The sequence below is a fragment of the Pocillopora verrucosa genome, chromosome 9, assembly GCF_036669915.1.
Source record: "Pocillopora verrucosa isolate sample1 chromosome 9, ASM3666991v2, whole genome shotgun sequence".
NCBI lineage: Eukaryota > Metazoa > Cnidaria > Anthozoa > Scleractinia > Pocilloporidae > Pocillopora > Pocillopora verrucosa.
Genome location: NC_089320.1, coordinates 3,299,697 through 3,324,915, shown reverse-complemented (window position 1 = coordinate 3,324,915; position 25,219 = coordinate 3,299,697). Strand labels below are relative to the sequence as shown.

The 25,219-nt window shown below is 37.7% G+C and overlaps 5 protein-coding genes across 5 annotated transcripts; all 5 read right to left on the bottom strand.

Moving 5' to 3' along the window:
* Positions 1 to 1,700: 1,700 nt before the first annotated feature.
* On the bottom strand, positions 1,701 to 2,624 carry LOC131786864 (adenosine receptor A2a-like). Its single transcript, XM_059103937.2, has one exon. The coding sequence runs from the start codon at positions 2,622 to 2,624 to the stop codon at positions 1,701 to 1,703; it is 924 nt and encodes a 307-aa protein (XP_058959920.2).
* A 9,895-nt stretch (positions 2,625 to 12,519) lies between these two features.
* LOC131786867 (adenosine receptor A2a-like) lies at positions 12,520 to 13,443 on the bottom strand. Its single transcript, XM_059103940.2, has one exon. The coding sequence runs from the start codon at positions 13,441 to 13,443 to the stop codon at positions 12,520 to 12,522; it is 924 nt and encodes a 307-aa protein (XP_058959923.2).
* Positions 13,444 to 16,193: 2,750 nt separating this feature from the next.
* LOC131786866 (adenosine receptor A2a-like) lies at positions 16,194 to 17,078 on the bottom strand. Its single transcript, XM_059103939.2, has one exon. It carries the CDS (start codon positions 17,076 to 17,078, stop codon positions 16,194 to 16,196), a length of 885 nt encoding a protein of 294 aa, XP_058959922.2.
* Positions 17,079 to 19,270: 2,192 nt separating this feature from the next.
* On the bottom strand, positions 19,271 to 20,194 carry LOC136283315 (adenosine receptor A2a-like). Its single transcript, XM_066171911.1, has one exon. It carries the CDS (start codon positions 20,192 to 20,194, stop codon positions 19,271 to 19,273), a length of 924 nt encoding a protein of 307 aa, XP_066028008.1.
* Positions 20,195 to 22,945: 2,751 nt separating this feature from the next.
* On the bottom strand, positions 22,946 to 23,869 carry LOC136283314 (adenosine receptor A2a-like). Its single transcript, XM_066171910.1, has one exon. The coding sequence runs from the start codon at positions 23,867 to 23,869 to the stop codon at positions 22,946 to 22,948; it is 924 nt and encodes a 307-aa protein (XP_066028007.1).
* Positions 23,870 to 25,219: the final 1,350 nt, after the last annotated feature.

The following is a 25,219-nucleotide window of genomic DNA, read 5'->3' as shown; positions in this document are numbered from 1 at the left end:
CTAACACTTTGTAATATTCAGTAAAATATAAAAAAACGTTGCTGATTATGTTAATGTGGAATATATTTTATGTTCGAGAAAAAGTAAAGTGGGAACATAAAGTTCCCACGATGTGCAGATCAAACCTATTTAGATATATCTGCAAGGAAAGTCTTTTTTTCTATTACGTATCGGAGAAGCTTCCGTGAAATTATTTTGTGATGTTTATTGCAGTGTCATAGTGAGAACTAAAAAACAGTTATATCTTCGGATCTAGTGGGAATAACTCGCTGATTGAAACTGTTATATACTCCCTCTTTAAAGAAAAAGTTTTTCCTCTAAATTTTTATGATGTGCAGATCACTCTTTTCAAGACATTTTTGCAAGATAAAGCTTTATTTTTTCACTCGCCATTCTGAAATGATTGGGAGATGTTCATCGTCTTCAGTAGTACACTTCGAGACAAATAGTAAGTAGAACCGAAAAACAGCTTGATCATCTGCTAATATTCCGTGTAACATTCGAAGCATTTTTAAGAAATCGTCACCAATTGGGCGTTGAAAGACCAAAGATGTTCCGAAACAAACAAAAGCCAAGAACTTGGAATATCGTGTAAAACTCGGCAGACTTCGTTGTGGACGAAGAGGTCGTTCGTATTCTATTTTATTCGTATTGTCACTCACTCAACAGATGAACATTATAGCTTCGCCTCCATAGGAGGCAGTAGCCATAAAAATTAAGTCAAATGATTTGCTTTTTCTAAATCACTTGTACATCAAGCAATGAGTCAAGTGGATAAGGGCCTAAGTGATCGATGCGCTTCACTTTTATGATCACGTGGTCCCACTTGACTTTTCCTCGCGCATAAATTACAGCAGTTGATATTTATATAATCAATAATTATGTTTATGGCCATGTCCACACATGCATATTTACCAAAAAATTCGCGTCCACAAATACCCCAATCGAATCGTTTTAGTCCGTCCTCACCTATCCGATATGTATCCGGATAAATCAACGCTTTTTTCAACCGAGCATGCGCACTATCAAGAAACTTGAGCCTGCAATAAATATAAGCGGCATTTGTGTCTGTTAAGTTGAAGTTTCAACACGTATCGCTCGGAAGTCTAAAAAACAAGATCTCTGTCGGCTGTCATATTGTAATGTCTCCCGCACGAAGGACTTGATGTGACATCGCTACGTAACTGTATACGTTTTCGAAAAGGTTGCAAAATCATCAACCTTATTCACTGGGTAAGTGTGGCCGGAAAGCCAATCAAAAAAATTTATCTGCATACGAGTGAACGGGTTGCATGTTATTGGGAGTTAAAAATACACCTTTGGTGCTACTTGAGGAAGGTTAAATAAGAAGAATAAACGAGAAAAGTATTACATAAGGAAAGGGAAAGATTAGAAAGTTGGCATGAATACTGGCAATAACCTTTTGTTGGCTAATTTAAGCTGGTACAGTGAGCTAAAGACTTACTGAAGTATACTGCATAAATTGTGGATAGCTCATTAATTTTTTTTGTCGCCACTTAATCTTACACTGGGGAAATATGTATGTTTTTCATAGATCACCAGTCGTGATCTAAAATTTAACGGTCAAAAAAAGCCAATAACCACAGAGTTTTGTTCATCCGGTGGCTTAAAAAGGCGAAAGCAAAATTTCACATGTCTACTTATTAAGTTGTCGACCATTTCTTTTACATTCCCCTCCTTCACTGGATACCTGCATCCACGACCTGCGTTCTTAATCGAAATATGACCTTTCTCATTTCTTTTTGTCTCCAGCAGTAAATCAGCGGATTAACAAGTGAGTTCAACATGGCACATGTTTGCGTCACTGGTGCGATGGTAGGGCAAATATCACAAAAGCATGTAACTAACAGAATAAGACAGAAACAAAGAGGCAGAAGGCAAATAATAACAGCACCAACTACAAACATAGTTGTTTTAAGCGCCTTGTTCTCTCTGGTAAATCTTTCCACTTCTTGCTGGGGCAATTGTTGAGTTTTAATCTTTTCTTGTTGAAGATGTGTTTCTCGATATATAATGAAGTAGGCGAAAGCAAGGAAAAGAATGCACGAAAGAGTCAGAAGGACAGAAAAAAAACGTACAACTAAGGACACGTTTAGAGCTCTAAAAACCCCAATGATAAAAGCAAGGACCCAAACTGCTAACACTGCTCTCTTCATTTTTTCATCAGTTATAAAGTTTGGGTATTGCATCGTAAATTTGATCGCAATGAGTCTCTCGAGAGTAACCAGCATCAGATGATAGTATGAAGCTGTTAGAATCACAACTACAGTTGTGGCAAAACAATTTTCAACTGTTCCACTGTCACTGAGACCGAATAATAGGAAGATCTTCCACAGGACAAACAATGGTTGGCCAAGGAGACCAGTTAAGGCGTCAGTCACCGCTAAACAGGCCAGCAAGATGTTGCTGTTGGTACGAAGTCGAGGCGTCGACTTTACAGCTTTTATCACCAGTAGATTGAGTATAACTGTGAAGGGACAAGTGATGGTGTTGATGATGATTACATTTATAGCACCAGCCACTGAAGGGACATCTGCTTTGTCGCCTTCTCTACTGATTTTATTTGTAGCATTTGTAGAATTAGCCGAGGAGAAGTTTACCATGTTGGATTGGAAGCTTGATCCAAGTAAACTAGGTTTCTCGTAAAAACTGTTTCTTTCAGACGTTTGACCTTGCATGAAATCGGCGGAAGATAAAGGCAGAGGAAGTCTGACTTTCCTTTTGTAATGAATGACTTAAAAATCTCCTGGGAATGAGTACTCAGTCCACATGTGCACAAGAACAATAAAGAACAAAGCAAATCGGAAACGCAAAACTGTAAACGGAAACTGACCGCCTAATTCAGGATGACTCTTTTGTACGGTGCCACTTAATACAAGATAGACTTAAGAAATAACAATTCAGTTCAATAATGATCTTAAGCAAATGATCTTTATAAAATTTGAATTCATGATTACAAGCACCAGGGTTGACCAGAGAGACAAAACTCAAACGTAGAATTTTCCCCTTTTCGTTTCCGACCTTTAAATCTTTCCCTGGTGTTATATCTTTCTTGTTTATTCATGCCATTCAACCTTTTTCTTTGGTCGAACCAAGCTAACATTTTGTAATATCCAGTACAAAAACAGTCTTTTTGATGATGTAAATATAGACTATTGTATTTTATGCGCGAGAAAGAGTCAATTGCAAACATTCAGTTCCCACGATGTGCAGATCAAATCTATTTCGGTACATCTTCAAAGAAAAGCCTTTTTTTTTTTTTCAATAACTTGCTGGACTCGGCATTATTTTGTGATATTTATCATTTATTGTAGTGTCTCAGTCAGAATTGAAAAAATTATATCTATTGATCTACTGGGAATAATTCGCTGATTCAAACGGTAAAATACTCCTTCTTTAATGAGAAAAACTTTCTTCTCAATTTTTATGATGCGCCGATCACTCCTTTTAAGACATTTCTGAAAGGCGAAGCCTTTCTTTTTTTTTTACGCCATTCTGAAATGATTGTGAGATGTTCATTGTCACACGTAGTACGTACACTACGAGACAAACAAGAAGTATCACCGAAAAACATTGTGTTCACCTGCTAATATTCCTTGTAACATTAGAAGCGATTCGAAGAAATCATCACTTATCAAGAGTGGAACGACCGAAGATATTCTGAAACAAACAAAAGCTAAGAGCGAGGAATATCGGGTAAAACTCGACAGACTTCGTTTTAGACGAAGAGGTCGTTCGCAATCTCATGTTGGCTTCGCCTCCATAGGAAGCATTAACAAAAAATATCAAGTCAAGTGATTTGCTTTTTTTAAACTACGTGTACATCCAGCAATGAGTCAATTGAATAAGGGCTTATCGATTCGCTCCACTTTTATGTACATGTATTCCCACTTGACTTTTCCTCGCGCATGAATTACATCAGTTGATATTTATACTGATAATCAATAAATATATGTTATTTGCCAGCCGGGAGGTCCGTATTGGGGATAAATGTGCCCGAGGTCCGGCCTTGGGCGGTACTCAAGACAGAGGGCATAGTTTTTCCCAATACGGATCGACCTACGCTAGTGAATAATATCTTTATTTTTTTCCTCAAACTTAACGAAATTCTTTCCAAAAGAACCTGAATGATAGATTTAGGGCTGTTATGACGGCTAGGTCTTCCATAAACTGAATAATTTTTGAGGGAGTAAATGGTAGTAAAAATAGAGGTGATGCAAATTAAAGAGAGAAGCTTCGCCGAAACATTTTCATTTGCTCAATAATAGAGGTGATTTAAAAGGCTTCCAAACTAAACTTTGAAACATTGTTTTTACAAGTATCTGTCACAATCTGACAACTCTTCATTAGAGAGCGCGTAAGAAATAAAAACGCATGTACACTTTTGAAAAACAGCGAAGCTAGTTTGGCAAGGACTGTCACGACAATGTTTTCTTCAAAAACAGTTAATGATCTTACGGAAAGTATTATTCACTCTCATCGACGATTAATGAATGTACGCAGATTAACCTCTGTTCAATTTGAGTAATTAACGGTACAAATGTCCAAATTGAACGGACTTGGAAAGACTCACCGAAAGCTTATTTGTTGTAGAACTGATAACTTCGCTCGCCCTTTTACTACGAAGAAATCCTTTGAGGGAATTCAGATATTAAATGAATGAAAGCTCCATCGATTAATTCAAATGTAACCAAATACCTCATGTTTAACTTTCTAGGTACTTTTTGTGAAGGATTAGAATTTATCACAGATGGTTTTTAAGACCACTTGTCAACCAATTTAATGACACTTTAGCCTATACAAATTCATTTCGAAACCAATATTTTTGTCCACCAAAGTGATCTGAGAGGGAGAATAGAGAGGATTACTAGTTATTTATCGGCTTGAGGTAGTGAGTGACGTCTTTATTTAAAAATACTGCCCAGCAGGAAAAACCAAAATATATATATGAAAAATGGCAACGAAGGTAGGGATGTACCGGGCGATTCACGAAAGCGTTACCGTGCCCGTGGGTAGAGATAGCAAAATAAGGACCGCGCTTACAACCGATCAGATTGTAGAATTCGTTACTGTACCCTCTGAGAAATAGTGATGTTTATGGCCCTGTCCACGCGTGTCTGAGAAATTTTAAATCCGTAACTTTCTCAAGGCACATTTTAAAAAACATTCGCGTCCACACCTACCACTGGGGAAATTTACATGTTATTAAAGGATCGCCAGCGTGTTCAAAAACGTAACGGTCAAAAACACCTAAAGAGTTTTGTTCATCCAGTGGCTTAAAATGCAAAATTTTACATATGCACTTATCAAGTTGTCAACCATTTCTTTTACATTGCCCTCCTTCACCGGATACCTGCATCCACGACATGCGTTCTTGATCGAAATATGACCTTTCTCATTTCTTTTTGTCTCCAGCAGTAAATCAGTGGATTAACAAGTGAGTTTAACATGGCACATGTTCGCGCCAACGGTGCGATGGTGGTGCAAATATCACAAAAGCATGTAACTAAAAGAATAAGGCAGAAGCAAAGTGGCAGAAGACAAATAATAACAGCACCAACTACAAACACAGTTGTTTTAAGCGCCCTGTTCTCTCTGGTAAATCTTTCCACTCCTTGTTGCGGCAATTGTTGAGTTTTAATCTTTTCTTGTTGAAGACGTGTTTCTCGATACATAACGAAGTAGGCGAAGGCAAGGAAAAGAATACACGAAAGAGTCAGGAGGACAGAAAAAAAAAACGTACAACTAAGGACACGTTTAGAGCTCTAAAAACCCCAATGATAAAAGCAAGGACCCAAACTGCTAACACTGCTCTCTTCATTTTTTCATCAGTTATAAAGTTTGGGTATTGCATCGTAAATTTGATCGCAAGGAGTCTCTCGAGAGTAACCAGCATCAGATGAAAGTATGAAGCTGTTAGAATCACAACTACAGTTGTGAAATAACAATTTTCAACTGTTCCACTGTCACTGAAACCGATCGAATAATTGGAAGATCTTCCACAGGACAAACAATGGTTGGCCAAGGAGACCAGTTAAGGAGTCAGTCACCGCTAAACAGGCCAGCAAGATGTTGCTGTTGGTACGAAGTCGAGGCGTCGACTTTACAGCTTTTATCACCAGTAGATTGAGTATAACTGTGAAGGGACAAGTGATGGTGTTGATGATGATTACATTTATAGCACCAGCCACCGAAGGGACATCTGCTTTGTCGCCTTCTCTACTGATTTTATTTGTAGCATTTGTAGAATTAGCCGAGGAGAAGTTTACCATGTTGAATTGGAAGCTTGATCCAAGTAAACTAGGTTTCTCGTAAAAACTGTTTCTTTCAGACGTTTGACTTCGCATGAAATCGGCGGAAGATAACGGCAGAGAAAGTCTGACTTTCCTTTTGTAATGAATAACTTAAAAATCTCCTGGGAATGAGTACTCAGTCCACATGTGCACAAGAACAATAAAGAACAAAGCAAATCGGAAACGCAAAACTGTCAACGAAAACTGACCGCCTAATTCAGGGTGACTGCTTTGTACGGTGCCACTTAATACAAGATAGACTTAAGAAATAACAATTCAGTTCAATAATGATCTTAAGCAAATGATCTTTATAAAATTTTAATTCATGATTACAAGCACCAGGGTTGACCAGAGAGACAAAACACAAACGTAGAATTTTCCCCTTTTCGTTTCCGACCTTTAAATCATTCCCTGGTGTTATATCTTTCTTGTTTATTCGTGCCATTCAACCTTTTTCTTTGGTCGAACCAAGCTAACATTTTTTAATATCCAGTACAAAAATAGTCTTTTTGATGATGTAAATATAGACTATTGTATTTTATACGCGAGAAAGAGTCAAGTGCGAACACTCAGTTCCCACGATGTGCAGATCAAACCTATTTGGGTATTTCTTCAAAGAAAAGTCTTTTTTTTTTCAATAACTTGCTGGACTCGCCATTATTTTGTGATATTTATCATTTATTGTAGCGTCACGATCAGAATTTAAAAAATTATATCTTCGGATCTACTTGGAATAATTCGCTGATTCAAACGGTAAAAAAATCCCTCTTTGATGAAAAAAAACTTTCTTCTCAATTTTTATGATGCGCCGATCACTCCTTTCAGACATTTCTGAAAGGCGGAGACTTCCTTTTTTTTTTCGCCATTCTGAAATGATTGTGAGATGTTCATTGTCACACGTAGTATGTACACTACGAGACAAACAAGAAGTATCACCGAAAAACAGTGTCATCACCTGCTAATATTCCTTGTAACATTAGAAGCGATTCGAATAAAATCGTCACTTATCAAGAGTGGAACGACCGAAGATATTTCGGAACAAACAAAAACTAAGAGCGAGGAATATCGGGTAAAACTCAGCAGACTTCTTTTTGGACGAAGAGGTCGTTCGCATTCTCGTGTTGGCTTCGCCTCCATAGGAAGCATTAGCAAAACATGTCAAGTCAAGTGATTTGCCTTTTCTAAACCACGTGTACATCCAGCAATGAGTCAATTGAATAAGGGCTTATCGATTCGCTCCACTTTTATGTGCATGTGATCCCACTTGACTTTTCCTCGCGCATGAATTACATCAGTTGATATTTATACTGATAATCAATAAATATATGTTATTTGCCAGCCGGGAGGTCCGTATTGGGGATAAATGTGCCCGAGGTCCGGCCTTGGGCGGTACTCAAGACAGAGGGCATAGTTTTTCCCAATACGGATCGACCTACGCTAGTGAATAATATCTTTATTTTTTTCCTCAAACTTAACGAAATTCTTTCCAAAAGAACCTGAATGATAGATTTAGGGCTGTTATGACGGCTAGGTCTTCCATAAACTGAATAATTTTTGAGCGAGTAAATGGTAGTAAAAATAGAGGTGATGCAAATTAAAGAGAGAAGCTTCGCCGAAACATTTTTATTTGCTCAATGATAGAGGTGATTTAAAAGGCTTCCAAACTAAACTTTGAAACATTGTTTTTACAAGTATCTGTCACAATCTGACAACTCTTCATTAGAGAGCGCGCAAGAAATAAAATCGCATGTATACTTTTGAAAAACAACGGAGCTAGTTTGGCAAGGACTGTCACGACAATGTTTTCTTCAAAAACAGTTGATGATCTTACGGAAAGTATTATTCACTCTCATCGACGATTAATGAATGTACGCAGATTTAGAGCGATTAGACCCACAATTCCTCTAATCGCTCTGACGAAGGGCTAACGCTCGAAACGTCAGCTTTTGTACCCTTTACGGTGGCTAATTTACGTTTTCAACCCAGTTGTTAACACTAAATTACCTGCTATACTCTCCCACCGACGCAGCACCACAGTTTCTTTAGAAACTTACCCCTTTACGCAGATTTACCTTTGTTCAATAAGTAAATGGCAAGGAAAGTAATCGTAAGTAAATTCAGATTTTTTATTTTGAAGTTGTGAGAGTGCTTGTTTGTTCGCTGCAATGGCGTGTATAGATCTGGTCTTTCCTCCGCAAGAACTTATTTCGAATGATAAACTTCAACCGTAGACACATGGGGATTCGAATGCGGCTTTTTCTTATTGAGTTCTTTTAGTTTCTGTTGAGTAATTTACGGTACAAATGTCCAAATTGAACGGACTTGGAAAGACTCACCAAAAGCTTATTTGTTGTAGAACTAATAACTTCGCTCGCCCTTTTACTACGAAGAAATCCTTTGAGAGAATTCAGATATTAAATGAATTAAAGCTCCATCGATTAATTCAACTGTAACCAAATACCTCACGTTTTAACTTTCTACGTACTTTTTGTGAAGGATTAAAATTAATTACAGATGGTTTTTAAGACCACTTGTCAACCAATATAATGACACTTTAGCCTATAAAAATTAATTCGAAACCAATATTTTTGTCCACCAAAGTGATCTGAGAGGGAGAATGGAGAGGATTACTAGTTATTTATCGGCTTGAGGTAGTGAGCGACGTCGTTGCTTAAAAATACTGCCCAGCCGGAAAAACCAGATATATTTATGAAAAATGGCAACGAAGGTAGGGATGTACCCGGCGATTCACGAAAGCGTTACCGTGCCCGTGGGCAGAGATAGGAAAATAAGGACCGCGCTAAGAACCGATCAGATTGTAGAATTCGTTACTTTACCCTCTAAGAAAAAAGATAAAGGTTTATGGCCCTGTCCACACGCGTCTGAAAATTTTTAAATCCGTAACTTTCTCAATGCACATTTTTAAAAACATTCGCGTCCACACCTACTGGGGAAATTTACATGTTGTTAAAGGATCATCAGCGTGATCAAAAACGCAAAGGTCAAAAACAACAACACCTTAAGAGTTTTGTTAAAAGGCGAAAGCAAAATTTTACATATGTACTTATCAAGTTGTCAACCATTTCTTTTACATTGCCCTCTTTCACTGGATACCTGCATCCACGACATGCGTTCTTGATCGAAATATGACCTTTCTCATTTCTTTTTGTCTCCAGCAGTAAATCAGTGGATTAACAAGTGAGTTTAACATGGCACATGTTCGCGCCAACGGTGCGATGGTGTTGCAAATATCACAAAAGCATGTAACTAAAAGAATAAGACAGAAGCAAAGTGGCAGAAGACAAATAATAACAGCACCAACTACAAACACAGTTGTTTTAAGCGCCCTGTTCTCTCTGGTAAATCTTTCCACTCCTTGTTGCGGCAATTGTTGAGTTTTAATCTTTTCTTGTTGAAGACGTGTTTCTCGATACATAACGAAGTAGGCGAAGGCAAGGAAAAGAATACACGAAAGAGTCAGGAGGACAGAAAAAAAACGTACAACTAGGGACATTTTTAGAACTCTAAAAGTCCCATTGATAAAAGCAAGGATCCAAACTGCTAACACTGCTCTCTTCATTTTTTCATCAGTTATAAAGTTTGGGTATTGCATCGTAAATTTGATCGCAATGAGTCTCTCGAGAGTAACCAACATCAGATGAAAGTATGAAGCTGTTACAATCACAACTACAGTTGTGAAATAACAATTTTCAACTGTTCCACTGTCACTGAAACCGATCGAATAATTGGAAAATCTTCGACAAGACAAACAATGGTTGGCCAAGGAGACCAGTTAAGGAGTCAGTCACCGCTAAACAGGCCAGTAAGATGTTGCTGTTGGTGCGGAGTCGAGGCGTCGATTTTATAGCTTTTATCACCAGTAGGTTGAGTAGAACTGTGAAGGGACAAGTGATGCTGTTGATGATTATTATGATTATAAAACCGGCCACCGGTACTACTGGTTGTATTTGTAGCATTTGTAGAATTAGCCGAGGAGAAGGTTGCCATGTTGAATTAGACGCTTAATCCAAGTAAACTAGGTTTTTCGTTAAAACTGTTTCTTTTAGACGTTTGACCTTGCATGAAATCGGTGGAAGATGACGGCAGAGGAAATCTGACTGCACTTTTGAAATAATTCAAAAATCTCCTGGGAATGAGTACTCAGTCCACAGGTGCACAAGAACAAGAAAGAACAAAGCAAATCGGAAACGCAAAACTGTAAACGAAAAACTGACCGTATAACACAAGGTGACCGCTTTGTACGGTTCCGCTTAATACAGGGTAGACTTAAGAAATATCAATTCTGTTTAATAATGATCTTAAGCAATTGCTCTTTATCAAATTCGAATTCATCATTACAAGCACCAGGAAAGACCACAAAGAGACAAAAATCTCAAACTTGTAATTTTCCCCTATTCTTGGCCAACCTTTAAATCTTTCCATAGAGTTATATCTTTCTTGTTTATTAGTCCCATTTAACCTTTCTCTTTAGTCGAACCAAACTAACATTTTGTAATATTCTGTAAAATATAAAAACGTTGCTGATTATGTTAATGTGGACTATTGTACTTTATACACGAGAAAAAGTGTAGTGGAACATTAAGTTCCTACGATGTGCAGATTAAACCTATTCAGATTTTTCTGGAAGGAAAAGTCTCTTTTTCAATTACGTACCGCAGACGCCAATGTGAAATTATTTTTTGATGTCTATCACTAGTTTTAGTGCCACAGTTAGAACTGAAAAATTGTATCTTCGGATCTATTGGGAATAACTCGCTGATTTAAACAGCAAAGTACTCCCTATTTAGAGAAAAAGTTTTTCCTATAAATTTTCATAATGCGCAGATCACTCCGTTCAAAACATTTCTGCAAGGTAAAGCTTTATTTTTTCACTCGCTGTTTTGAAATGATTGAAAGATGTTCATCGTTTTCAGTAGCACACTACGAGGCAAACAGTAAGTAGCACCGAAAAACAGTTTGATTATCTGCTAATATTCCGTGTAAAATTCGAAGGAATTCTCAGAAATCGTCACTAAATGAGCGTTGGAAGACCGAAGATGATCCGAAAAAAACAAAAGCCAATAGTAAGAAATATTGAGTAAAACTCGGCAGACCTCGTTGTGGACGATCGCGAAGAGGTCGTTCGTATTCTATTGTTACCCTCACTCACTCAACAGGTCAGCATTATGGCTTCGCCTCCATAGGAGGCAGTAGCCATAAAAATTAAGTCAAATGATTTGCTTTTTCTAAATCACTTTTACATCAAGCAATGAGTCAAGTGGATAAGGGCCTAAGTGGTCGATTCGCTCCACTTTTATGTGCACGTGTTCCCACTTGACTTTTTCTCGCGCATGGATTACAGAAGTTGATTTAAATAAACAATAATTATATTTATGGCCATTTCCACACATATCTGGATATTTTTCAATCTGCAACTTTCTCAATGCATATTTACAAAAAAATATCGCCTTCACAAATAACGCCATCGAATCGTTTTAGTCTGTCCTCACGTACCCGATATGTATCCGGATATATCAACGCTTTTTTCAACAGAGCATGCGCACTATCAAGAAACTTGAGCCTGCGATAAATATAATAGGCATTTGTGTTTGTTAAGTTGAAGTTTCAACACGTGTTGCTCGGAAGTCTAAAAAACGAGATCTCTGTTGGCTGTCATATCGTAATGTCTCCCGCAGGAAGGACTTGATGTCACATTGTTACGTCACTGTATACGTTTCAAAAAGGTTGCAAAATCATCAACCGTATTCACCGGGTACGTGTGTCCGGAAGGCCAATCAAAAAAAATTATCTGCATACGAGTGAACGGGTTGCATGTTATTGGGAGTTAAAAGTATATACCTTTGGTGCTACTTCGTTCGAAAAAAGTATTACATAAGAATAGGGAAAGATTAAAAAGTTGGCATGAATACTGGCAATAACCTTTTATGGGCTAATTTAAGCTGGTAAAGTGAGCTAAAAACTTACTGAAGTGTACTGCATAAATTGTGGATAGCTCATTCATTTTTTTGTGGCCATTTTGATCTTAATCTTACACTGGGGAAATATGCATGTTTTTCATAGATCACCAGTGGTGATCAAAACGTTAACGGTCAAAAAAAGCCAATAACCACAGAGTTTTGTTCATCCAGTGGCTTAAAATGTCTACTTATTAAGTTGTCAACCATTTCTTTTACATTGCCCTCTTTCACTGGATACCTGCATCCACGACATGCGTTCTTGATCGAAATATGACCTTTCTCATTTCTTTTTGTCTCCAGCAGTAAATCAGTGGATTAACAAGTGAGTTTAACATGGCACATGTTTGCGTCACCGGTGCAATGGTAGGGCAAATATCACAAAAGCATGTAAATAAAAGAATAAGACAGAAACATAGTGGCAGAAGGCAAATAATAACTGCACCAACTACAAACATAGTTGTTTTAAGCGCCTTGTTCTCTCTGGTAAATCTTTCCACTTCTTGCTGGGGCAATTGTTGAGTTTTAATCTTTTCTCGTTGAAGACATGTTTCTTGATACATAATGAAGTAGGCGAAAGCAAGGAAAAGAATGCACGAAAGAGTCAGAAGGACAGAAAAAAAACGTACAACTAAGGACACGTTTAGAGCTCTAAAAACCCCAATGATAAAAGCAAGGACCCAAACTGCTAACACTGCTCTCTTCATTTTTTCATCAGTTATAAAGTTTGGGTATTGCATCGTAAATTTGATCGCAATGAGTCTCTCGAGAGTAACCAGCATCAGATGAAAGTATGAAGCTGTTAGAATCACAACCACAGTTGTGGAAAAACAATTTTCAACTGTTCCACTGTCACTGAGACCGAATAATAGGAAAATCTTCCACAGGACAAACAATGGTTGGCCAAGGAGACCAGTTAAGGCGTCAGTCACCGCTAAACAGGCCAGCAAGATGTTGCTGTTGGTACGGAGTCGAGGCGTCGACTTTACAGCTTTTATCACCAGTAGATTGAGTATAACTGTGAAGGGACAAGTGATGGTGTTGATGATGATTACATTTATAGCACCAGCCACCGAAGGGACATCTGCTTTGTCGCCTTCTCTACTGATTTTATTTGTAGCATTTGTAGAATTAGCCGAGGAGAAGTTTACCATGTTGAATTGGAAGCTTGATCCAAGTAAACTAGGTTTCTCGTAAAAACTGTTTCTTTCAGACGTTTGACCTCGCATGAAATCGGCGGAAGATAACGGCAGAGAAAGTCTGACTTTCCTTTTGTAATGAATAACTTAAAAATCTCCTGGGAATGAGTACTCAGTCCACATGTGCACAAGAACAATAAAGAACAAAGCAAATCGGAAACGCAAAACTCTAAACGAAAACTGACCGCCTAATTCAGGGTGACTGCTTTGTACGGTGCCACTTAATACAAGATAACATATTAACAATTCATAACATAATAATAACAATTCAGTACAATAATGATCTTAAGCAAATGATCTTTATAAAATTTTAATTCATGATTACAAGCACCAGGGTTGACCAGAGAGACAAAACTCAAACGTAGAATTTTCCCCTTTTCGTTTCCGACCTTTAAATCTTTCCCTGGTGTTATATCTTTCTTGTTTATTCGTGCCATTCAACCTTTTTCTTTGGTCGAACCAAGCTAACATTTTGTAATATCCAGTACAAAAATAGTCTTTTTGATGATGTAAATATAGACTATTGTATTTTATACGCGAGAAAGAGTCAAGTGCGAACTCTCAGTTCCCACGATGTGCAGATCAAACCTATTTGGGTATTTCTTCAAAAAAAGTCTTTTTTTTTTTCAATAACTTGCTGGACTCGCCATTATTTTGTGATATTTATCATTTATTGTAGCGTCACGATCAGAATTTGAAAAATTATATCTTCGGATCTACTGGGAATAATTCGCTGATTCAAACGCTAAAAAAATCCCTCTTTGATGAAAAAAACTTTCTTCTCAATTTTTATGATGCGCCGATCACTCCTTTCAGACATTTCTGAAAGGCGGAGACTTCCTTTTTTTTTTTCGCCATTCTGAAATGATTGTGAGATGTTCATTGTCACACGTAGTACGTACACTACGAGACAAACAAGAAGTATCACCGAAAAACAGTGTGATCACCTGCTAATATTCCTTGTAACATTAGAAGCGATTCGAATAAAATCGTCACTTATCAAGAGTGGAACGACCGAAGATATTTCGGAACAAACAAAAGCTAAAAGCGAGGAATATCGGGTAAAACTCAGCAGACTTCGTTTTGGACGAAGAGGTCGTTCGCATTCTCGTGTTGGCTTCGCCTCCATAGGAAGCATTAGCAAAACATGTCAAGTCAAGTGATTTGCCTTTTCTAAACCACGTGTACATCCAGCAATGAGTCAATTGAATAAGGGCTTATCGATTCGCTCCACTTTTATGTGCATGTGATCCCACTTGACTTTTCCTCGGGCATGAATTACATCAGTTGATATTTATACTGATAATCAATAAATATATGTTATTTGCCTGCAGGGAGGTCCGTACTGGGATAAATGTGCCCGAGGTCCGGCCTTGGGCGGTACTCAAGACAGAGGGCACAGTTTTTTGCCAATACGGATCGACCTACGCTAGTGAATAATATCTTTATTTTTTCCGCAAACTTAACTAAATTCTTTCCAAAAGAACCTGAATGATAGATTTAGGGCTGTTATGACGGCTAGATCTTCCATAAACTGAATAATTTTTGAGCGAGTAAATGGTAGTAAAATAGAGGTGATGCAAATTAAAGAGAGAAGCTTCGCCGAAACATTTTTATTTGCTCAATGATAGAGGCGATTTAAAAGGCTTCCAAACTAAACTTTGAAACATTGTTTTTACAAGTATCTGTCACAGTCTGACAACTCTTCATTAGAGAGCGCGTAAGAAATAAAATCGCATGTATACTTTTGAAAAACAACGGAGCTAGTTTGGCAAGGACTGTCACGACAATGTTTTCTTCAAAAACAGTTAATGATCTTACGGAAAGTATTATTCACTCTCATCGACGATTAATGAATGTACGCAGATTAACCTCTGTTCAATTTGAGTAATTAACGGTACAAATGTCCAAATTGAACGGACTTGGAAAGACTCACCGAAAGCTTATTTGTTGTAGAACTGATAACTTCGCTCGCCCTTTTACTACGAAGAAATCCTTTGAGGGAATTCAGATATTAAATGAATGAAATCTCCATTGATTAATTCAAATGTAACCAAATACCTCACGTTTAACTTTCTAGGTACTTTTTGTGAAGGATTAGAATTTATCACAGATGGTTTTTAAGACCACTTGTCAACCAATTTAATGACACTTTAGCCTATACAAATTCATTTCGAAACCAATATTTTTGTCCACCAAAGTGATCTGAGAGGGAGAATAGAGAGGATTACTAGTTATTTATCGGCTTGAGGTAGTGAGTGACGTCTTTATTTAAAAATACTGCCCAGCCGGAAAAACCAAAATATATATATGAAAAATGACAACGAAGGTAGGGATGTACCGGGCGATTCACGAGAGCGTTACCGTGCCCGTGGGTAGAGATAGCAAAATAAGGACCGCGCTTACAACCGATCAGATTGTAGAATTCGTTACTGTACCCTCTGAGAAATAGTGATGTTTATGGCCCTGTTCACGCGTGTCTGAGAAATTTTAAATCCGTAACTTTCTCAAGGCACATTTTAAAAAACATTCGCGTCCACACCTACCACTGGGGAAATTTACATGTTATTAAAGGATCGCCAGCGTGTTCAAAAACGTAACGGTCAAAAACACCTTAAGAGTTTTGTTCATCCAGTGGCTTAAAATGCAAAATTTTACATATGCACTTATCAAGTTGTCAACCATTTCTTTTACATTGCCCTCCTTCACCGGATACCTGCATCCACGACATGCGTTCTTAATCGAAATATGACCTTTCTCATTTCTTTTTGTCTCCAGCAGTAAATCAGTGGATTAACAAGTGAGTTTAACACGGCACATGTTCGCGCCAACGGTGCGATGGTGTTGCAAATATCACAAAAGCATGTAACTAAAAGAATAAGACAGAAGCAAAGTGGCAGAAGACAAATAATAACAGCACCAACTACAAACACAGTTGTTTTAAGCGCCCTGTTCTCTCTGGTAAATCTTTCCACTCCTTGTTGCGGCAATTGTTGAGTTTTAATCTTTTCTTGTTGAAGACGTGTTTCTCGATACATAACGAAGTAGGCGAAGGCAAGGAAAAGAATACACGAAAGAGTCAGGAGGACAGAAAAAAAACGTACAACTAGGGACATTTTTAGAACTCTAAAAGTCCCATTGATAAAAGCAAGGATCCAAACTACTAACACTGCTCTCTTCATTTTTTCATCAGTTATAAAGTTTGGGTATTGCATCGTAAATTTGATCGCAATGAGTCTCTCGAGAGTAACCAACATCAGATGAAAGTATGAAGCTGTTACAATCACAACTACAGTTGTGAAATAACAATTTTCAACTGTTCCACTGTCACTGAGACCGAATAATTGGAAAATCTTCGACAAGACAAACAATGGTTGGCCAAGGAGACCAGTTAAGGAGTCAGTCACCGCTAAACAGGCCAGTAAGATGTTGCTGTTGGTGCGGAGTCGAGGCGTCGATTTTATAGCTTTTATCACCAGTAGGTTGAGTAGAACTGTGAAGGGACATGTGATGGTTTTGATGATTATTATGATTATAAAACCGGCCACCGAAAGGACATCTGTTGTGTCGCCTTCTTTACTGGTTGCCATGTTGAATTAGACGCTTAATCCAAGTAAACTAGGTTTTTCGTTAAAACTGTTTCTTTTAGACGTTTGACCTTGCATGAAATCGGCGGAAGATGACGGCAGAGGAAATCTGACTGCTCTTTTGTAATAATTCAAAAATCTCCTGGGAATGAGTACTCAGTCCACAGGTGCACAAGAACAAGAAAGAACAAAGCAAATCGGAAACGCAAAACTGTAAACGAAAAACTGACCGCGTAACACAAGGTGACCGCTTTGTACGGTTCCGCTTAATACAGGGTAGACTTAAGAAATATCAATTCTGTTTAATAATGATCTTAAGCAATTGCTCTTTATCAAATTCGAATTTATCATTACAAGCACCAGGAATGACCAGAGACAAAAATCTCAAACTTGTAATTTTCCCCTATTCTTAGCCAACCTTTAAATCTTTCCATAGAGTTATATCTTTCTTGTTTATTAGTCCCATTTAACCTTTCTCTTTAGTCGAACCAAACTAACATTTGCAATATTCAGTAAAATATAAAAACGTTGCTGATTATGTTAATGTGGACTATTGTACTTTATGCGCGAGAAAAAGTAAAGTGGAACATTAAGTTCCTACGATGTGCAGATTAAACCTATTCAGATTTTTCTGGAAGGAAAAGTCTCTTTTTCAATTACGTACCGCAGACGCCAATGTGAAATTATTTTTTGATGTTTATCACTAGTTTTAGTGCCACAGTTAGAACGGAAAAATTGTATCTTCGGATCTATTGGGAATAACTCGCTGATTTAAACAGCAAAGTACTCCCTATTTAGAGAAAAAGTTTTTCCTATAAATTTTCATAATGCGCAGATCACTCCGTTCAAAACATTTCTGCAAGGTAAAGCTTTATTTTTTCACTCGCTGTTTTGAAATGATTGAAAGATGTTCATCGTTTTCAGTAGCACACTACGAGGCAAACAGTAAGTAGCACCGAAAAACAGTTTGATTATCTGCTAATATTCCGTGTAAAATTCGAAGGAATTCTCAGAAATCGTCACTAAATGAGCGTTGGAAGACCGAAGATGATCCGAAAAAAACAAAAGCCAATAGTAAGAAATATTGAGTAAAACTCGGCAGACCTCGTTGTGGACGATCGCGAAGAGGTCGTTCGTATTCTATTGTTACCCTCACTCACTCAACAGGTCAGCATTATGGCTTCGCCTCCATAGGAGGCAGTAGCCATAAAAATTAAGTCAAATGATTTGCTTTTTCTAAATCACTTTTACATCAAGCAATGAGTCAAGTGGATAAGGGCCTAAGTGGTCGATTCGCTCCACTTTTATGTGCACGTGTTCCCACTTGACTTTTTCTCGCGCATGGATTACAGAAGTTGATTTAAATAAACAATAATTATATTTATGGCCATTTCAACACATATCTGGATATTTTTCAATCTGCAACTTTCTCAATGCATATTTACAAAAAAATATCGCCTTCACAAATAACGCCATCGAATCGTTTTAGTCTGTCCTCACGTACCCGATATGTATCCGGATATATCAACGCTTTTTTCAACAGAGCATGCGCACTATCAATAAACTTGAGCCTGCGATAAATATAATCGGCATTTGTGTTTGTTAAGTTGAAGTTTCAACACGTGTTGCTCGGAAGTCTAAAAAACGAGATCTCTGTTGGCTGTCATATCGTAATGTCTCCCGCAGGAAGGACTTGATGTCACATTGTTACGTCACTGTATACGTTTCAAAAAGGTTGCAAAATCATCAACCGTATTCACCGGGTACGTGTGTCCGGAAGGCCAATCAAAAAAAATTATCTGCATACGAGTGAACGGGTTGCATGTTATTGGGAGTTAAAAGTATATACCTTTGGTGCTACTTCGTTCGAAAAAAGTATTACATAAGAATAGGGAAAGATTAAAAAGTTGGCATGAATACTGGCAATAACCTTTTATGGGCTAATTTAAGCTGGTAAAGTGAGCTAAAAACTTACCGAAGTGTACTGCATAAATTGTGGATAGCTCATTCATTTTTTTGTGGCCATTTTGATCTTAATCTTACACTGGGGAAATATGCATGTTTTTCATAGATCACCAGTGGTGATCAAAACGTTAACGGTCAAAAAAAGCCAATAACCACAGAGTTTTGTTCATCCAGTGGCTTAAAATGTCTACTTATTAAGTTGTCAACCATTTCTTTTACATTGCCCTCTTTCACTGGATACCTGCATCCACGACATGCGTTCTTGATCGAAATATGACCTTTCTCATTTCTTTTTGTCTCCAGCAGTAAATCAATGGATTAACAAGTGAGTTTAACATGGCACATGTTTGCGTCACCGGTGCAATGGTAGGGCAAATATCACAAAAGCATGTAAATAAAAGAATAAGACAGAAACATAGTGGCAGAAGGCAAATAATAACTGCACCAACTACAAACATAGTTGTTTTAAGCGCCTTGTTCTCTCTGGTAAATCTTTCCACTTCTTGCTGGGGCAATTGTTGAGTTTTAATCTTTTCTCGTTGAAGACATGTTTCTCGATACATAATGAAGTAGGCGAAAGCAAGGAAAAGAATGCACGAAAGAGTCAGAAGGACAGAAAAAAAACGTACAACTAAGGACACGTTTAGAGCTCTAAAAACTCCAATGATAAAAGCAAGGACCCAAACTGCTAACACTGCTCTCTTCATTTTTTCATCAGTTATAAAGTTTGGGTATTGCATCGTAAATTTGATCGCAATGAGTCTCTCGAGAGTAACCAGCATCAGATGAAAGTATGAAGCTGTTAGAATCACAACCACAGTTGTGGAAAAACAATTTTCAACTGTTCCACTGTCACTGAGACCGAATAATAGGAAAATCTTCCACAGGACAAACAATGGTTGGCCAAGGAGACCAGTTAAGGCGTCAGTCACCGCTAAACAGGCCAGCAAGATGTTGCTGTTGGTACGAAGTCGAGGCGTCGACTTTACAGCTTTTATCACCAGTAGATTGAGTATAACTGTGAAGGGACAAGTGATGGTGTTGATGATGATTACATTTATAGCACCAGCCACCGAAGGGACATCTGCTTTGTCGCCTTCTCTACTGATTTTATTTGTAGCATTTGTAGAATTAGCCGAGGAGAAGTTTACCATGTTGAATTGGAAGCTTGATCCAAGTAAACTAGGTTTCTCGTAAAAACTGTTTCTTTCAGACGTTTGACCTCGCATGAAATCGGCGGAAGATAACGGCAGAGAAAGTCTGACTTTCCTTTTGTAATGAATAACTTAAAAATCTCCTGGGAATGAGTACTCAGTCCACATGTGCACAAGAACAATAAAGAACAAAGCAAATCGGAAACGCAAAACTCTAAACGAAAACTGACCGCCTAATTCAGGGTGACTGCTTTGTACGGTGCCACTTAATACAAGATAACATATTAACAATTCATAACATAATAATAACAATTCAGTACAATAATGATCTTAAGCAAATGATCTTTATAAAATTTTAATTCATGATTACAAGCACCAGGGTTGACCAGAGAGACAAAACTCAAACGTAGAATTTTCCCCTTTTCGTTTCCGACCTTTAAATCTTTCCCTGGTGTTATATCTTTCTTGTTTATTCGTGCCATTCAACCTTTTTCTTTGGTCGAACCAAGCTAACATTTTGTAATATCCAGTACAAAAATAGTCTTTTTGATGATGTAAATATAGACTATTGTATTTTATACGCGAGAAAGAGTCAAGTGCGAACTCTCAGTTCCCACGATGTGCAGATCAAACCTATTTGGGTGTTTCTTCAAAAAAAAGTCTTTTTTTTTTTCAATAACTTGCTGGACTCGCCATTATTTTGTGATATTTATCATTTATTGTAGCGTCACGATCAGAATTTGAAAAATTATATCTTCGGATCTACTGGGAATAATTCGCTGATTCAAACGCTAAAAAAATCCCTCTTTGATGAAAAAAACTTTCTTCTCAATTTTTATGATGCGCCGATCACTCCTTTCAGACATTTCTGAAAGGCGGAGACTTCCTTTTTTTTTTTCGCCATTCTGAAATGATTGTGAGATGTTCATTGTCACACGTAGTACGTACACTACGAGACAAACAAGAAGTATCACCGAAAAACAGTGTGATCACCTGCTAATATTCCTTGTAACATTAGAAGCGATTCGAATAAAATCGTCACTTATCAAGAGTGGAACGACCGAAGATATTTCGGAACAAACAAAAGCTAAGAGCGAGGAATATCGGGTAAAACTCAGCAGACTTCGTTTTGGACGAAGAGGTCGTTCGCATTCTCGTGTTGGCTTCGCCTCCATAGGAAGCATTAGCAAAACATGTCAAGTCAAGTGATTTGCCTTTTCTAAACCACGTGTACATCCAGCAATGAGTCAATTGAATAAGGGCTTATCGATTCGCTCCACTTTTATGTGCATGTGATCCCACTTGACTTTTCCTCGCGCATGAATTACATCAGTTGATATTTATACTGATAATCAATAAATATATGTTATTTGCCTGCCGGGAGGTCCGTATTGGGATAAATGTGCCCGAGGTCCGGCCTTGGGCGGTACTCAAGACAGAGGGCACAGTTTTTTGCCAATACGGATCGACCTACGCTAGTGAATAATATCTTTATTTTTTCCGCAAACTTAACTAAATTCTTTCCAAAAGAACCTGAATGATAGATTTAGGGCTGTTATGACGGCTAGATCTTCCATAAACTGAATAATTTTTGAGCGAGTAAATGGTAGTAAAATAGAGGTGATGCAAATTAAAGAGAGAAGCTTCGCCGAAACATTTTTATTTGCTCAATGATAGAGGCGATTTAAAAGGCTTCCAAACTAAACTTTGAAACATTGTTTTTACAAGTATCTGTCACAGTCTGACACCTCTTCATTAGAGAGCGCGTAAGAAATAAAATCGCATGTATACTTTTGAAAAACAACGGAGCTAGTTTGGCAAGGACTGTCACGACAATGTTTTCTTCAAAAACAGTTAATGATCTTACGGAAAGTATTATTCACTCTCATCGACGATTAATGAATGTACGCAGATTAACCTCTGTTCAATTTGAGTAATTAACGGTACAAATGTCCAAATTGAACGGACTTGGAAAGACTCACCGAAAGCTTATTTGTTGTAGAACTGATAACTTCGCTCGCCCTTTTACTACGAAGAAATCCTTTGAGGGAATTCAGATATTAAATGAATGAAATCTCCATTGATTAATTCAAATGTAACCAAATACCTCACGTTTAACTTTCTAGGTACTTTTTGTGAAGGATTAGAATTTATCACAGATGGTTTTTAAGACCACTTGTCAACCAATTTAATGACGCTTTAGCCTATACAAATTCATTTCGAAACCAATATTTTTGTCCACCAAAGTGATCTGAGAGGGAGAATAGAGAGGATTACTAGTTATTTATCGGCTTGAGGTAGTGAGTGACGTCTTTATTTAAAAATACTGCCCAGCAGGAAAAACCAAAATATATATATGAAAAATGACAACGAAGGTAGGGATGTACCCGGCGATTCACGAAAGCGTTACCGTGCCCGTGGGTAGAGATAGCAAAATAAGGACCGCGCTTAGAACCGATCAGATTGTAGAATTCGTTACTGTACCCTCTGAGAAATAGTGATGTTTATGGCCCTGTCCACGCATGTCTGAAAAATTTTAAATCCGTAACTTTCTCAAGGCACATTTTAAAAAACATTCGCGTCCACACCTACCACTGGGGAAATTTACATGTTATTAAAGGATCGCCAGCGTGTTCAAAAACGTAACGGTCAAAAACACCTTAAGAGTTTTGTTCATCCAGTGGCATAAAATGCAAAATTTTACATATGTACTTATCAAGTTGTCAACCATTTCTTTTACATTGCCCTCCTTCACCGGATACCTGCATCCACGACCTGCGTTCTTAATCGAAATATGACCTTTCTCATTTCTTTTTGTCTCCAGCAGTAAATCAGTGGATTAACAAGTGAGTTTAACATGGCACATGTTCGCGCCAACGGTGCGATGGTGGTGCAAATATCACAAAAGCATGTAACTAAAAGAATAAGGCAGAAGCAAAGTGGCAGAAGACAAATAATAACAGCACCAACTACAAACACAGTTGTTTTAAGCGCCCTGTTCTCTCTGGTAAATCTTTCCACTCCTTGTTGCGGCAATTGCTGAGTTTTAATCTTTTCTTGTTGAAGACGTGTTTCTCGATACATAACGAAGTAGGCGAAGGCAAGGAAAAGAATACACGAAAGAGTCAGGAGGACAGAAAAAAAACGTACAACTAGGGACATTTTTAGAACTCTAAAAGTCCCATTGATAAAAGCAAGGATCCAAACTACTAACACTGCTCTCTTCATTTTTTCATCAGTTATAAAGTTTGGGTATTGCATCGTAAATTTGATCGCAATGAGTCTCTCGAGAGTAACCAGCATCAGATGAAAGTATGAAGCTGTTACAATCACAACTACAGTTGTGAAATAACAATTTTCAACTGTTCCACTGTCACTGAGACCGAATAATTGGAAAATCTTCGTCAAGACAAACAATGGTTGGCCAAGGAGACCAGTTAAGGAGTCAGTCACCGCTAAACAGGCCAGTAAGATGTTGCTGTTGGTGCGGAGTCGAGGCGTCGATTTTATAGCTTTTATCACCAGTAGGTTGAGTAGAACTGTGAAGGGACATGTGATGGTGTTGATGATTATTATGATTATAAAACCGGCCACCGAAGGGACATCTGTTGTGTCGCCTTCTTTACTGGTTGTATTTGTAGCATTTGTAGAATTAGCTGAGGAGAAGGTTGCCATGTTGAATTAGACGCTTAATCCAAGTAAACTAGGTTTTTCGTTAAAACTATTTCTTTTAGACGTTTGACCTTGCATGAAATCGGTGGAAGAAGACGGCAGAGGAAATCTGACTGCTCTTTTGTAATAATTCAAAAATCTCCTGGGAATGAGTTCTCAGTCCACAGGTGCACAAGAACAAGAAAGAACAAAGCAAATCGGAAACGCAAAACTGTAAACGAAAAACTGACCGCGTAACACAAGGTGACCGCTTTGTACGGTTCCGCTTAATACAGGGTAGACTTAAGAAATATCAATTCTGTTTAATAATGATCTTAAGCAATTGCTCTTTATCAAATTCGAATTTATCATTACAAGCACCAGGAATGACCACAGACAAAAATCTCAAACTTGTAATTTTCCCCTATTCTTAGCCAACCTTTAAATCTTTCCATAGAGTTATATCTTTCTTGTTTATTAGTTCCATTTAACCTTTCTCTTTAGTCGAACCAAACTAACATTTTGTAATATTCAGTAAAATATAAAAACGTTGCTGATTATGGTAATGTGGACTATTGTACTTTATGCGTGAGAAAAAGTAAAGTGGAACATTAAGTTCCTACGATGTGCAGATTAAACCTATTCAGATTTTTCTGGAAGGAAAAGTCTCTTTTTCAATTACGTACCGCAGACGCCAATGTGAAATTATTTTTTGATGTTTATCACTAGTTTTAGTGCCACAGTTAGAACTGAAAAATTGTATCTTCGGATCTATTGGGAATAACTCGCTGATTTAGACAGCAAAGTACTCCCCATTTAGAGAAAAAGTTTTAAATAAATTTTCATAATGCGCAGATCACTCCGTTCAAAACATTTCTGCAAGGTAAAGCTTTATTTTTTCACTCGCTGTTTTGAAATGATTGAAAGATGTTCATCGTTTTCAGTAGCACACTACGAGGCAAACAGTAAGTAGCACCAAAAAGCAGTTTGATTATCTGCTAATATTCCGTGTAAAATTCGAAGGAATTCTCAGAAATCGTCACTAGATGAGCGTTGGAAGACCGAAGATGATCCGAAAAAAACAAAAGCCAATAGTAAGAAATATTGAGTAAAACTCAGCAGACCTCGTTGTGGACGATCGCGAAGAGGTCGTTCGTATTCTATTGTTACCCTCACTCACTCAACAGGTCAGCATTATGGCTTCGCCTCTATAGGAGGCAGTAGCCATAAAAATTAAGTCAAATGATTTGCTTTTTCTAAATCACTTGTACATCAAGCAATGAGTCAAGTGGATAAGGGCCTAAGTGGTCGATTCGCTCCACTTTTATGTGCACGTGTTCCCACTTGACTTTTTCTCGCGCATGGATTACAGAA

Coding starts and splice junctions, on each gene's coding strand:
- LOC131786864 (XM_059103937.2), bottom strand. CDS start 2,624: ATGGTAAACTTCTCCTCGGCTAATTCTACAAATGCTACAAATAAAATC.
- LOC131786867 (XM_059103940.2), bottom strand. CDS start 13,443: ATGGTAAACTTCTCCTCGGCTAATTCTACAAATGCTACAAATAAAATC.
- LOC131786866 (XM_059103939.2), bottom strand. CDS start 17,078: ATGGCAACCAGTAAAGAAGGCGACACAACAGATGTCCTTTCGGTGGCC.
- LOC136283315 (XM_066171911.1), bottom strand. CDS start 20,194: ATGGTAAACTTCTCCTCGGCTAATTCTACAAATGCTACAAATAAAATC.
- LOC136283314 (XM_066171910.1), bottom strand. CDS start 23,869: ATGGCAACCTTCTCCTCAGCTAATTCTACAAATGCTACAAATACAACC.